Raw genomic sequence first — 14115 nt, 5'->3', positions numbered from 1 at the left:
ACAGCTTTAAGTGTTTAAGGTATGTGCTAACTAAAAATAAAGACAAGATGATAGTTTTGCATTGTTTGGGTGAAGTTTGATAAACTCCATGCTATCTAAAATATAACAGGACAAACTATAACTTCAGCCAAACCGATTTACTCAGGAATAAATACACTTCTAAAAAAAGCCAAACAATAACATTTAAGTGACTTGTGTATGTTTAACCTGAGTAGCGACAGACGGCGGTGGGTTTGAAAACGATTTGCCCAGAGTCCGGTGTTCTCACGGGCTCTAGTTAGCCTTGCCCCCGGCTAGCTATCGAGCTAGTGGGTAACAGACGTCTTCGAAAACGTCGGAGCGCTTTTCAAAATATGCGGTGTCTTGATAAACTGAGCAGATATTTAAGTTTTACACAGCTACATTCTCGCCTGAAAATATGTTAAACGTTTATTTTGTGACCCAGAAAGAATAATAAGAGTAATATTAAAACTAACTAGCTGCCGCCATTGTTGGAAACTGAGCTGGGCTGCGCTATGAATTCTGGGACAGAGCTACTTCTTCTTCTTTGGGGTTTAATGGCAACTGGCATCCTTGTACATGCAGTGCTGCCATCTTCTGTTTCAGTCCGTTATTACACTCTTAAATCCTGCTACTTATTCCTGAGTCTTTTGTGATCTTACAAAGCTTCAAACGACGCCTCGACTATTAAATCAGTCGTCGACGATTTTGATAGTCGACGTAATCGTGACTAGTCGACTAATCGTGGCAGCCCTAATGTGCAGTGGGGCACATGCATACTCAGGACAATATAGCCAAATGTGCAAGGGCGTGCTTTTGGTGATGCAAAAATACTCTGATAAGTCTAATAAGTTAGTATTCAAAGTATTGTGAATCAACTTTTTGGGTGACCACCTGATGTTGCTCAAGAGGAAGCAAACAGCAGGATCACTGCAAAAGAAAAGAATGACTGTGTTGCAGTGGAGTCCAAGTCCAGACCTCAACCTGATCGAAATGCTGATACGGGACCTTAAGAGAGCTGTGCATAAACAGATGCCCGCAAATCTCAAAGAGGTGAAGTGAAGTTGTAAAGAAGGGGGGGGGGCAAAACTTCTCCATAAGGATGTGAGAGAAATGGAAAGTTACTGCTGTTAAAGGTGGTTCTGCAAGCTACTGAATCATTTTCACAGGACTGCTCATCACAGACGTTTGTATTTATAGACATTAAGAATGAATAATAATTTAATTCCCATCATTCTTAGTTCCTCTGTGTTGATGAATCAAGGTGACTCACCCCGATGATGGCGTTGAGTTCAGCCATAGTGACCTGCTTGGCCCTCTCCACAGCTTGGACCACCTGTTGCTGGTGCTACACATACACATAAAGGGAGAAAGTGAAAGAAAGACATATTACAGTGCATAATCATCCACGGTGTGTACTGGGATATATACTGTAAGCATAATGTGATGTAGAGTATATTGCATGTACACTCAGTAATGACACAACGGGGACTTTTACATTAAACAAGCTAGAGAAACGCTGCTGCCTCCATCCAAAGCCGGTACAGGTAGTGCAAATAAGATGGTCTGGATGGAGCAACCATGCATTCACACAACACAAACATTGAGAGAACGTCACAAAAAACGGAAGCGCACACACTGTAGCCAGACACGTACAGAGATACGTGCGCATTCACACACACCGAGAGCAAGGCTAACGAAAACCTCAGCTCTGTTTGAACAAAATCCCAATGTAATCAGTCGCACAAACTCAAACATACATGTGTGTGCCGCTGTTGCACACCTACACACAGAATACACACAGTGTCAATATTGATCAAACTGACAAAGCTGTGACCTTGCTGTCTCCAGGTAGCGCACTCAGTGTACACTCACACTTGGAGACAAAAAAAAGGAGGGTGTCTGCAGGTTTGTATTTACAATGTACACAATGTACACACCTGCACAAAAAACCCTCCACGCACACACAAATGTACAGTAAAAATCACACTGACGCAGTAGAATTCAACTATAAAAATGGTTTCTTCTCATTTAATCTGTTTTGTTGTCTCGCCCAAAGTCAGAGCAACAATGTAACAATATATCATCAATAATTCTGCTCCTCTAAGCACATACAAATTAAATTACGGCTTTAAGGAGCAATTAATGAAGCAAAACACTCGTGCAGGAATGGTGATAATGTTTCTGAATGATAAGAGGCCCTGAAGCTCTTAAAAAAAGTATGTATTTAACTTAGAGTAGTCAGAGAGCTTACTTCATGATGTGCTGTATAGCTGCGTCTATGCTAAAGACTTCTGCTTTGTCTCCAGTTACACTGAAAGTTGTGAGATTTATTATGTTATCAGCGCCATTCGCTATTGGATAGTTCATTAGTAAATAACCCCAGAAACACATACAATGCATATGACTGTAATACCTTGTTTTCACCATGGGGCATTACATTAAATAATAATAATAATAATAATAGTATCAAATATTAGCTGACTGTAACATGACATGGTGGCCCCTTCAAGTCAGAAATGTAGAAGTATCAATCACATCTGCTACACTAACTGTGAAATTGTTATTGTTATATATTATTGTTGGTTTGATTTATTTATCTTAAAAATTAGCCAGTTGTTGTGTTCTCCTAACAGAGCCAGATCAATAATTTGTTGGAGACCGTTTTTAATAATGCCGCCTCTGTGCACCGCCGCATTGGATTTAAAATCAAACACTCAAGACATGATTGAAGTGCAGGCTTTCAGCTTTAATTCAAGTCGTTAAAAAAGAAAGAAATATTCAACTGTTTAGTATTTACTGATATTTTTATACACAGTTCCACATTTTCAGAAGCAAAAAGTCTAGAACCCATGAACATCAATGCTGTGTTTCCTACCTCAGGATGCTCAACTAGACTTTTACTGCAGCTGCTTTTAGTTGCTTCTTGTTTGTCGGTTCTTTGCCTTAAGATTTGTATTAAATACCTGAAAAGCGTGGTCTATTGGTTTGAGAACAAGTGAATCACTTTTTGCCTTTAAAAAATACCCATTTTCTTTTCATTGATAAACTCTTGGGTTGTTTTTTCAGTCTGCTTTGGTTCATTTTCCATTGACATCATCAGTAAACACTACTGACATGGTTCTACTGGCAGCCGTAACATTGCCTCCAACTTTTCTCACAGATTTGCTGTTAAAAAAGCTGAGCTGGTCAGTGGAGTCCTTATTTTTAGGAATAAACCAAATTGTAGATTTGGCCACTCGTAAAGTTTTTGCTTTCTCTCGGTTTATTTTGCTTTTTCAGCCCGATGGTGGAATTTTTCACTGGCAAAATTACAGTGAAAATAAAGCGAAATACAAATTCAACACTGTCCAGTTGACTTTAAGCCTGAAACTGTGGGACTCAGAGGCAACACTAAATGTTTTTATCCAACAAATTATGGATCTAACTGTATATAATACAGAATTCTGTCCAAGTGACAACATTCCACTGAAAGTTAACGTTCCATTATCAATATGCTTGCTTTAAAATGTAAATGATTTGGATGAATTAACATCTGTGTAGCAAATCAGGATTAGTATTTAAATTCTTCAACTGTTAAAATGTCCTGTATGCCAGCGGTCCCCAACCCTCGGGACCGGTATCGGTCCGTGAGTCGTTTGGTACCGGGCCGCGAGAGTTGCGGCTCAGGTGTGAAATGTCTAGTTTTCAGGGTTTTTATCAGTTTTCAGCGTTATTTTGTTATCGTTTTTATCGTTTACTCGGTTTTCCTGGGTCTTTTCACGTGTGTGATGAATAAATCTTCTTTTTGTCAGTACCGGTACTAGTTTTATTTTGTTGTATTTATCCGCGACACCTTAACGGCCGGTCCGTGAAAATATTGTCGGGCATAAACCGGTCCGTGGCGCAAAAAAGGTTGGGGACCGCTGCTGTATCCAGTATATGATTTCTGATATTCTGTGAGGAAGTGTCTGAGGTATGAGTGGTTTTCTCCCCTTTTTTGTGCCAGCATGTTGCTTGTGCATGTGTAAATGTCTCTGGCTGTAGTAACACTTACCTCTTGAGAGAGGAAAGGGATGATCTGAGCACAGATGGCACTGAGACGCTTGACAATCTCCGCCTGTGATGGAAAGAGAGAGAAATGAGAGTGAGAGACAGAAGGAGAGAGTAGTAGGGGATATATAATCATGTTGCATATTGCAGGATCATAAGTACACAATGAGCACAGAGCATATGATACACCTCTACAGCACATTAAGCCTTTGTTGCATTTAAACACCTTCTTAATGAGCAAGAAGTTCTGTCAGTGACATTTCTGTGAGACTGAGAGAAGAAACATGTGGGGGATTGTGTGAGCGAACAGCAGAGGTGGTGGGATGGAGGCAGCATTAGAGCTACGCTCATCATTTGGGTCTTTTAGCACCTTCACACTAGTTTCACTCAGCTTGTCCTCACGATCCAACAATAAACATACGAACATTCACAGAGAGCAGAAAAACCTCAGAAAATTCCTCCCGAGCTCTCCACCTGTCTCAGCCGGCTATTTCATGTTATTATGTTTGTCCATTTCCGAAAACTGTGAAAATTCACGAAAATGCTTTTTCTTGGTCCCCTTATCCTCCATCCATCCATTCACACCAACAGCAATCGTGCCCTTCCTAAGAAAACTGCTGCCCACACACACACACACACTCTACACCAGTGCACACAAACACACAGAAACAAAAGCACACTCCCTCTCAGCCTTGCACACAAACACACACACGCACAGTGAACCTCTGCGGTGTGTCTAATTCTATCTGTCTGAGTGCCCTCAGCCTCATTTTGTTCTCTTCTTCACTCAGCCGTTCTCTCTTTTTCTACAACAGCTCTCACACTGAGCCATTATTACCCTATTCATCCTCTTCCTCCCATCCCTCTCCCCCTCTCTCTTCCTCTCTCATCTCCCTCCCCTCAGTTGCTCTCTTTGTCTATTTCCCCATCTTTCTATTTTTCTATATTATTTCCTCTCTTTTATAATCTGTCGGCCCTCTTTTTCCCTCAGCTGCTCTTATTCTTCCTCTATAACATCAGTCGCTCTCATGTTTTCGGTGATTTTTCTCCAACAGTCTTATTTTTTCCCCCCTTTTTCCTCCATCTGCCCGTCCTGCTTTCGGTCTCTCTTTCTCTCTGCATCACTTCATCCTCACTAACACATGTTGCTGGCACTTAGAGGCGTTGAAGAGGAATAGATAAAAGACAGCAGACGTGGCAATGGAGGGCAGCGCAGGACTGACGGGGCTGTGTATGCCATCATACAAAGGCTCTCAGAGACACGCACCATTCAACCAGCCTTTTGGTTACTCTCAACGAGGCTTCGTAAACAATTAGCACCAGACACCCGGCTCAGTTCCAAGGACAGACACAGCTTCATGCGTGTGTAAACCTATGCATTCATGTGTAGATGACTGTGCCTCAGCTCCTTTGGTGTATTTCTATAAAGCATGCGTGTCTGTATGTATGTGAGGACCACAAAGAGTTAGAAAGAAGAACTTGGCAAACCTGAATATATTTTTTATAACTGGAAGTAGATTATCCGCCTGCTGCCAATGTGAAACTTTTACTACATTAAACTCAAGGGAGTCGTTCTTCTGTATTCAAGTGGTATCTGTTCTTCTGAAACCTTGGTCAGTCTGCTTGACTATACTTTAGCCTGTTGCTCGTTCAATCTGTCCAACTAGATCGCAGATGGAAATAAATCAAAGCACTCGTACTCGGGCAATGGGAAATACAAGCAGGGATATATTGAAACATGAGCATTTGTACAGTTCTGCCAATCTTTACTTCTTTAACACAGCCTGAACTCTCTTAGTCAAGCTTTCTTGTAATTTCTTTAGGTAGTCGTCAGCAATAGCTTCTTGAAGGTCATTCAAAGCTCTTCCTTGGATGTTGGCTGCTTTTTATTCCATTTGCTGTAAAGATGATCCCACACTGCTTCGGGTCTGCGCTCGAGGAAGGCCAGCCTATAACCGTTTGTGTTCCACTGTGTGTTTTTCTATCCAAGTATGCTTTTACAGCATTTGTATTGTTTGTGGGACTATTGTTGTACTTCTTTCCTGATAGTGTTAAAAAAAGAAATTTCAAATTGCTGAGATGTGCCACGTTTTCAGCTAATAGCTCTTTGGGAATCACCTTGTTGGTGTAAAAATATCATTTATGCCAGTCAAACATGGCATTTAGATTCAACTAAAGAAATGGGAAAAAATGATGTGTTGTGCTAGTAACAAAGAGACTAGAGACAGAATTTAAAGTGGTTCATCCCTGGAGTTAGGTGACTTTTTTATGCTTGAATAATTCACGGGTCAGTGTTAAGAAAACATTTCCTTGAACATAGTCCGGTACAAGGACTCTTCCTCAATTTCGGGAGTGAAAATGAGAGAAAAAAAGCAGCAAATGTCAAAAGAAAAATCTTGAAAGACTTTCAGATGGCCTGAAGAACTATTCCTCAAGGCCTCAGTAAAACATTAGAAGAAAGTCTGGCTGCTTGGAAGCAAAATATAAAGCAATAATGGGTGGCTCAAGACTGTTGCACAGTACCGTATATCTGTTGTTGCTCTGAGTTGACACGAACAGCTTTAGAAATAGGAAACAAGTTCTTATGAATTAAAAAAGATCACACTCTGGGAACAGTTTGATCCACAAATTGCTCTAAGTGGACACATGTTTGAGGATTAACTGTCATTTTGTAATTTGTGAGATGGTTCACAACCACTTCTCACTGAGTTTTTGCTAATTATGCAGGGTATAGTTCAGTACACTTCAGTGTTCAGTGTTCTCCTCCATTAATTATCTTTGCAACTATGCCAGATTGCCGCTTATCATGCAACAGGTTGTGCTCAGCCATCAGATCAATTCAGATGACCTGGTTCAGTTTGGCCAGTAGGAAACCGATCTGACAGTACTGATGTTTAACCATATGTCCGATAACCAAATACAATCTGAAGGGACTGACCTGAACATGGTTGGTCTATGAAGCCACTCTTATTGACTGTCCCCATAACTTTGATCTTACGACATACAAACAAACTTTACTGGAAAGATAAAAAACAAAAGTTAAAGAGAAGATCATAAACAAACAAACTCCACGTTATGCCTGAGAGACAGTAGGTATTATAAGCACAAGATACCAGTAACTGATGGGTTTTACAACTGGACGAAAGCGAGCTTGCTGAAGCAGCCTGAGCCGGGCCGGGTCTCAGAAACAACACAGCACACTGTCGTTCCACTGTCCAACCGAAGCACAGCCACCGGGGAGGACTGGCAAAGACTGGCTGGATGGAGGGATGAATGGATGGATAGATACAAAGGAAAGCGAGGGACTGGTCAATAAACACCTGAGGGCAGATACCCTGCCAGCTGGCATGGAGTCAGACAGCGAGACAGAGAAAAAAGCTTCAGATGAAACAGAGAGAAAATATAGGTGAGGGAATAGCTTTTCAATCACAAGGCAAAAATCTACCAAAACAGTCTCCAGAATAAACAGACTGACAGAGGAAGGGAAATTGAAAGAAATGAAGACAAGGAAGAAGAAGGAATGCTGGGACAAAGATAGTCTGTTCCTGAGGACTGTTCGAGCCACAGGCATAAAAACACACATGCTCCATGTATGACGATGTCTTCATGTAACAGACAAGCTCACTCTGTAGAAGCACACCTAGGCTTTTCATCGCTGACAGGATGCAATCCTCTCAAATCTAAAACAACTATGCAATTACCAGGCTTATGCAGGTATATTCCGCATCGATTATATACCACATATTGTAAAATACATAAATATCTACGTGAAACCACTAAAAAAAATGTCAGTACCCTAGACACAGCACACTGTACTAAGTCACATCAAAGACTGTCAGAAACATGACATCCAGCATGATGATATCTCTGCAATTCAGCAGAAGTGAAGAGTTTAGTCTATAAAAAGACAGATGTGTTGAGCTGATGTTTCTCTGTTAGTAGGACTTGAAAAAGTTGCCAAAAAATGTTCGCCTGGAGTGAAATCATACCACATAAGAATGTGCAGGTTCTTTGTAACTGTTATCATAAATGCAATCAAGTATACGCCCTCTGTGCATTTCTTAATAATGTGATGCCATTTATTTCCTCAGGATTTCCTACAAGCCAAGGAAAAGACAAAATTTTATATTTTAAAGTGGCCAGCAGCACATGATTTGACATCATGATTAAAAATCTGAATGCAAGTCAGACATACACGCCAATAAACTGTCCTTGACCCAACATTTTGGACCCACATTCAGCTGTCAGTCAGGAGGAACTCCAAAGACAGGCAGGAGGGACAGTTTCCACACCAGCATTCGGCTCAGTGGACCATAATGCAGAGGCAAGAGTGACGCTTTGAGTTAGAGGTGTAATTCTTAGAGTTTGACTGTAAAAAAAAAAAACTCATTCTCCCGCACTTACTTCGCAATTGCTATCTGCTGCTCTCCGTCCACCCACATATTTAACCCACACGATAAACGCAACATGTTCCTGTCTGTTCTATGAAGGCTGTCAAAATGCATTCTGGAAAATGCTGAAAATGACTAACTGAAGTAGAAATAGTCCAGACAGGTGGGAAGATGAGGCTGTGCGTACTCTAAAAAGAAAATTATAACACTCACAAAATAAGCAACTGCAGAATGATGGCGTATCTGCCTATGCAATTTTTTTAAAAAAAAAAAAAGTGCAAGAGTTTGGCTTTGCTCTGACAAAGCCAAAGTTTGTTTCGTAGGGAGGTTGTGTTACGCGTTACGTGTTACAATCTGCACGCAGCTGTTTGCTTAGAATGACAAAGCATCTTGTGTTTTTTTCATCCTGTGTAGCTTCAACATATCGCCAGACAAAGCGACGAAGACTAAATGCAGAGAAACTCAAATGAAGGGCTGAACTGAAAGTCCCATTTCTCTGAGCACACACATTTTCACTTTTGACATTAAAGTAAACTTGAGCTGGAACAATGGGGAAGCCACTTCCCTGTGAAAGATCAGCATTCAATTTGGTCTCTCAGCATGACAGCGAGCAACACTGACCGCGTTCGTCTTGCCAATAAAGCTTGGTGAATTTGAATGTGATGAGCATGGGTTGAGATTGGCACGGGAAGAGGAAGATGGTGCCCAGTGTGCTCTGGCACTGCCAGCTGTGCCAGCCTCTGAGTCCCACTATGGCTGAGCAAGCCAGCTTTGTGTGTCTGTGTGTGCGTGCGTGTGTGTGTGCATAAGTGTGTGAGTGATACCCCTCTACTCGCTCTAATTGCTCCTAACAAAAATCTCTGCCACCTCTCTTAGCTCCTATTCCGTTTCTGTTCTTTGCTCCCCCTCTTGCTTGTTGCTGGAATAGTTGCTGGTTGGAAAAAGGAAGAGTGGAGCACCGAAGGCAACGGGCAACTTTAAATTGAATGCATTCCACAGTGAGCGTGGCAGATGATGCTACTGAAAACAGAATATCCAGTCATTTTCACATCGATATAAAAGGTTTTACAAAACTGTTCTGTGGTGACAGAAAGAGTAATGAGCTTCTGACCTTCGTAATTTATACAAGTGGTGGCTCATAGTATTTGTAAATCACAATGAAAGCTCGTCTTACTGCGTTCATGGCACTAAAGTTGGTCTAAAAGCATCGTATACATTTGTGCAAGTTTTTGCAAACGTATGCGTTTTGCGAGTGGACTCATAATCATTCAAATACACTCTCTACTTCCAACACAAGATAACAGAAACCAGTAATTGATAAAGTAAAAGATCCAGTTTATTTAAAAAAAAGAGAAAATCCTCAAAATTTATAATATTATGTAATACTAAACACATTTTAATCATCATCGTTTGTCATCAGAGTATCGGTACTCGTCCGATACTCCGGTACTCGTCGGCCGTTGCCCGCTTGATGTAGTCGATCAGTTCACGTATCTGGGCAGTGTGATAACACCGGACGGTGGCTCGGAGAAGGACATTGCCTGTCGGCTCGGAAAGGCAGCATCGGCCTTGCGCAACTTGAATCCGGTTTGGAGATCGACCACCATCTCGATATCATCTAAAGTCCATTTGTTCAATACGATAGTTGTACCGATGGCTATCTATGCGAGTGAAACGTTGTCGACGGCAACAATTATCCGACGACTGAATGTTTTCCAACAGCGCAGCCTCCGACGGATTCTCAAGATTTCGTATCGAGTTACCAACGAGCGCACTGCCTCACGACCGCTAGCGGACATGGTATTGGAGCGACGATTCCATTTCGCCGGTCACGTTCTTCGCCAACATCGGAAACGATTACCGGAGATAGCCATGTTGTGGAGACCCGCCAAGGGGTCACGGAGCCGCGGACGACCAAAACAGACATGGAGATGGTCATTCATTGAGGACCTGAAAGCGGTCGATCTTTCATGGGACGAGGCTGAAGATGTGGCTGCAAACCGAGCTCGTTGGCGATCCCTTGCCGCCCAATCCGCCATCCAGTGCAGGAGGAACTAAGTCTAAGTTGGCATCATTACGAGCAGCAGTGTGGTGACTTTTGAGGGTTATTTTCTTTAAAGACAAACATACGATGGACATCTTAGAGTGCTGCCCAGCCCCTTCTCTTTGTACACATGGCTTCAGAATAACCTTTCAGGAGTCACACAGCATGTACATATGACACACACAAACACGCAGTCCCGCAATTCATCCCCGTCCCCTGCTTTCTAATTGGGCCGCTCTCCCCTCCGCGAACAGTTTAAGGTAAATATTTGTAGCCAATGACGTACTAATCACCCACTGATTGGGGTGGCAGACACATCGCTGTTCGGTGAGAACAACCATTCCCACTTCCTCCCTTTCAGTACCCCCCCCCCCCCCACCTCCTCCCCCTATTTCCTCTTTTTCTCCAAGCAATCAGCCTTCTTCTTTATCTATTCTGCTGGCTCATTTTTCCCCACTTCCACGGTGTCTCTCTTGCTCTCTCCCTCTGTTTTCCCTCGGTGCACTTGGCTCTGCTCTTTTGCTCTCTCTCTGCCCTTCTTCTTATTCTCTCTCATTTCTCTCCCCTTCTTGCTCCATCTCTCTGCCCTGTTTCTCTCTCCCAGAGTCTCCCTCTACCCTCCTATTTTCTCTCCCCTCTCTCTCTCCTCTGGGCAGCGTGCCAGCTCCTCTTCCCTGGCACCCAGCCAGCTCCTTTCCTCCACTTCGCCTCCTCCACCCTTCACTCCCTTCCTCTATCCCCCTTGCCTCTGATTGATGGCCCCACTATTCTGGAAGGAGAGGAAGGGAAACAGAGAAAGAAAGAGGGAGGGGGGCACCAAAACACACAGACACATACACCAAAACGACACACATACGAGCATGCACGCACATACACACGGACTGAGCAACAAGAGCACACAGAAAACCAATCTAAACAGAACATAGGAGCACGCATACACAGAGCTGTGTGCAGAGCAAGCAGCCTCACAGCATGGGACCGACACCCGCACACTTGCTCCAGCACATACACACAGGCACAGATTCAACCTTCAGTGCAGAACCAATGCGAGATAGGCAGCGGAGCGGGCAGCAGAATCATTTAGAATAAAAAATACAGACAGACAGCTCACTTCGACTTTCTCATGAACACACGTATCCAATCATACATGGAGGTGCCACACAGTACGAAACATGTACTTGCAAAAACTTCACACAAAAGGCACATAGATAATTTCGAGACGCACAGATGCACGGTCCTTACACCCTCTATGCTTCTGAAATACACAAACACACACACACAAGCCTGTGACAATGAGATTCAAAATCTCTGCCTTGCAATTGTGGTTGAAATTTGATAGTTTTCTAGATCTTGCGCTCTCTGACTCTATTATACACTAAGCTATTAGTCATATTCACACTGTGCCAGCTCACCAGCTTGCATTGACAGACTGCATACGGCTTCAAACCCATGTCATCCACAATGCAATCAGACACAAAGTAGCCAGAGTAGCAAAGCTGGCTGCAGAGTATGCATGCATGAAAAGGCATTCAAAGACGTGCGCATCACACACACCGACACCTATATATACGCTAATGAATGTTGCTTTTATGTATCTCATTGTTGCCGGGTCTGTGAGATGCTGAAACATATGCTCTATGGTGTGGGACACATAGTTTCTTAGATTTAGCCTTTTTATTTTTTCAGCATCTGCTTAACAGTCACTCTATACACGCACCAGCCACTTTATTAGGTATACCTGTTCAGGTGCTTGTTAGCGCAACTCTTCAATCAGCCAAACTCATGGCAGCAACTCAGTGCATTTAGGATGAGGGAGAAAAGGTGACTTTTAAACATTGCACGGTTGTCGTTGACAGACAGACGTGTGTGAATATTTCAGAAACTGCTGATCTACTGTGATTTTTCTCCACAACTACGTCTAGGGTTTATGAAGAATGGCCAAAACTGAGAAACTACTCAATGAGAAGCAGTTCTTTGGATATAAATGCCTTGTTGATGTCAGAGGTCAGAGAAGGCAACAGTAACTGAAAACACCACTTGTTACAACCAGCAGAAGAGCATCTCTGAACCGCCAACATGTCAAACCTTGAAGCAGATGGGCTACAGCAGCAGAAGACCACAGCAGGTATCACTTCAGACACCAAAGAGCAGGAACCTGAGGCTACGATTCACACAGGCTCACCAAAATTGGACAACAGAAAATCAGAACAGTCTTGCCAAGACTTATGAGCTTGCCTATAGCGTTATTAGTCAGTATAACAACAATCACTTCACAGACAAACTTTGAATTCGTTTTGCTTGACTTTTCTACTTTACTTAAACTTTAGATCGAATTCAGTACAAAGACACAGCCATGCTTTACGCTAAATGTTTATATCAACATGCTAACGTGTTGATGTTTAGCAGTTTAACTTGACAGTACTTAAATTCTTCATCCTTTCATCAATTTGTCTAGTTGCACTTCTGAAGCAAATTTCTTTGCAATTCATTTAAAATCGGTTGAATCATTACCTCCAAAATAACAAATGTCAATCAAAGTTCATTTCTATAGCACATTTAAAAAGGACCAGTGTCCATCAAAGTGCTTCACACAAGTGCCGGAACGCAGGTTACAACAAAAGATAACAAAAACAGTTATAGTTACAGTAACAGTTACAGTTATGTAGCACAAATGCAGACCGGGTGGAAGTCCGAACTAGATAAAACGAGTGAATTTTTAAGCACAATTTAAATGATTGTATGGATTCGGACGTGCGAACATCGATAGTTCGGTTTGGGTGCGGCAATTGCAAAAGCTCAGTTCCCTCTAGTCTTTCGTCTGGGCCTTGGTTGCACTAAGAGCAGTTGGTTAGAGGATCTGTGCTCTCATGGGGCGATACAAGTCGATGAGGTCGGTAAGGTAACTAGGCGCCAAGTTATTTAAAATTGTAAAAGTATGCAAAAGGATTTTAAAAGGTGAACTTCATGATGAGTGAAAGATAGTGGAACACAGAAATATCATACTTTTATTATTACTTTGGTATTTAAAATCAACGTCTCACTCATTGTGCTACAAGAATGTCTTTAAACAAAACAACGTGAAGCAAGAAACGTGAAGCAAACACCAGAATATGTTATCTATAGTGAAAACTACAACTGTGTCTTCCGAATTTAGCCAGCTTATTTATTCCAGTTCAAGCACAGGTCGCTGGCACAACATACAGCCCTTTCAAATATATATGCACATGTCAAAACACACACAGACACACACACAGAATTATAGGCAATATAGTCTGTGAAGCAACCAGAGATCCTCTGCCAATGTGACAAAGCTATTACGCTAAAAGGCTAGCTCCCTGGGAATTTAATCACATGCTTTTATCTTTCAACTCATCTTTCTTTTTCTTTTTCACTGTGTTTCTTTTTCTCTCAACTTCTACTCTATCATTCTTAAAGGGCTATATCAAACTAGCCAGCTCTCGCTGTCTATGCTTCATTATTCACAAATGAGCTCTGCAACACATGTATACAAAAGCAAACACACACACGGTTTGAAGAGAGAGAGAGAGAGATAAGGAAAGAGAGTGTGAGACATCAAAGCTTTGCACATGCGCGCGCACACACACACACACACACACACACACACACACACACACACACACACACACA

General features: G+C 42.2%; 1 protein-coding gene across 2 annotated transcripts in view; it reads right to left on the bottom strand.

Moving 5' to 3' along the window:
* Positions 1 to 14115, bottom strand: part of tle2b (TLE family member 2, transcriptional corepressor b) — a 73101-nt gene that overhangs the window by 18808 nt on the left and 40178 nt on the right. For both annotated transcript variants that reach the window (XM_005734083.1, XM_013911120.1), the window contains exons 5-6: positions 4037 to 4099; positions 1274 to 1348 (exon numbers count right to left, since the gene is read on the bottom strand). In XM_005734083.1, the coding sequence (XP_005734140.1) occupies positions 1274 to 1348; positions 4037 to 4099 (138 nt within the window). The remainder of the gene's footprint in view (positions 1 to 1273; positions 1349 to 4036; positions 4100 to 14115) is intronic.

The sequence above is a fragment of the Pundamilia nyererei genome, unplaced genomic scaffold (assembly GCF_000239375.1).
Source record: "Pundamilia nyererei isolate P.nyererei 1_Seehausen unplaced genomic scaffold, PunNye1.0 scaffold00056, whole genome shotgun sequence".
NCBI lineage: Eukaryota > Metazoa > Chordata > Actinopteri > Cichliformes > Cichlidae > Pundamilia > Pundamilia nyererei.
This window is presented reverse-complemented; position numbering and strand designations above follow the sequence as displayed.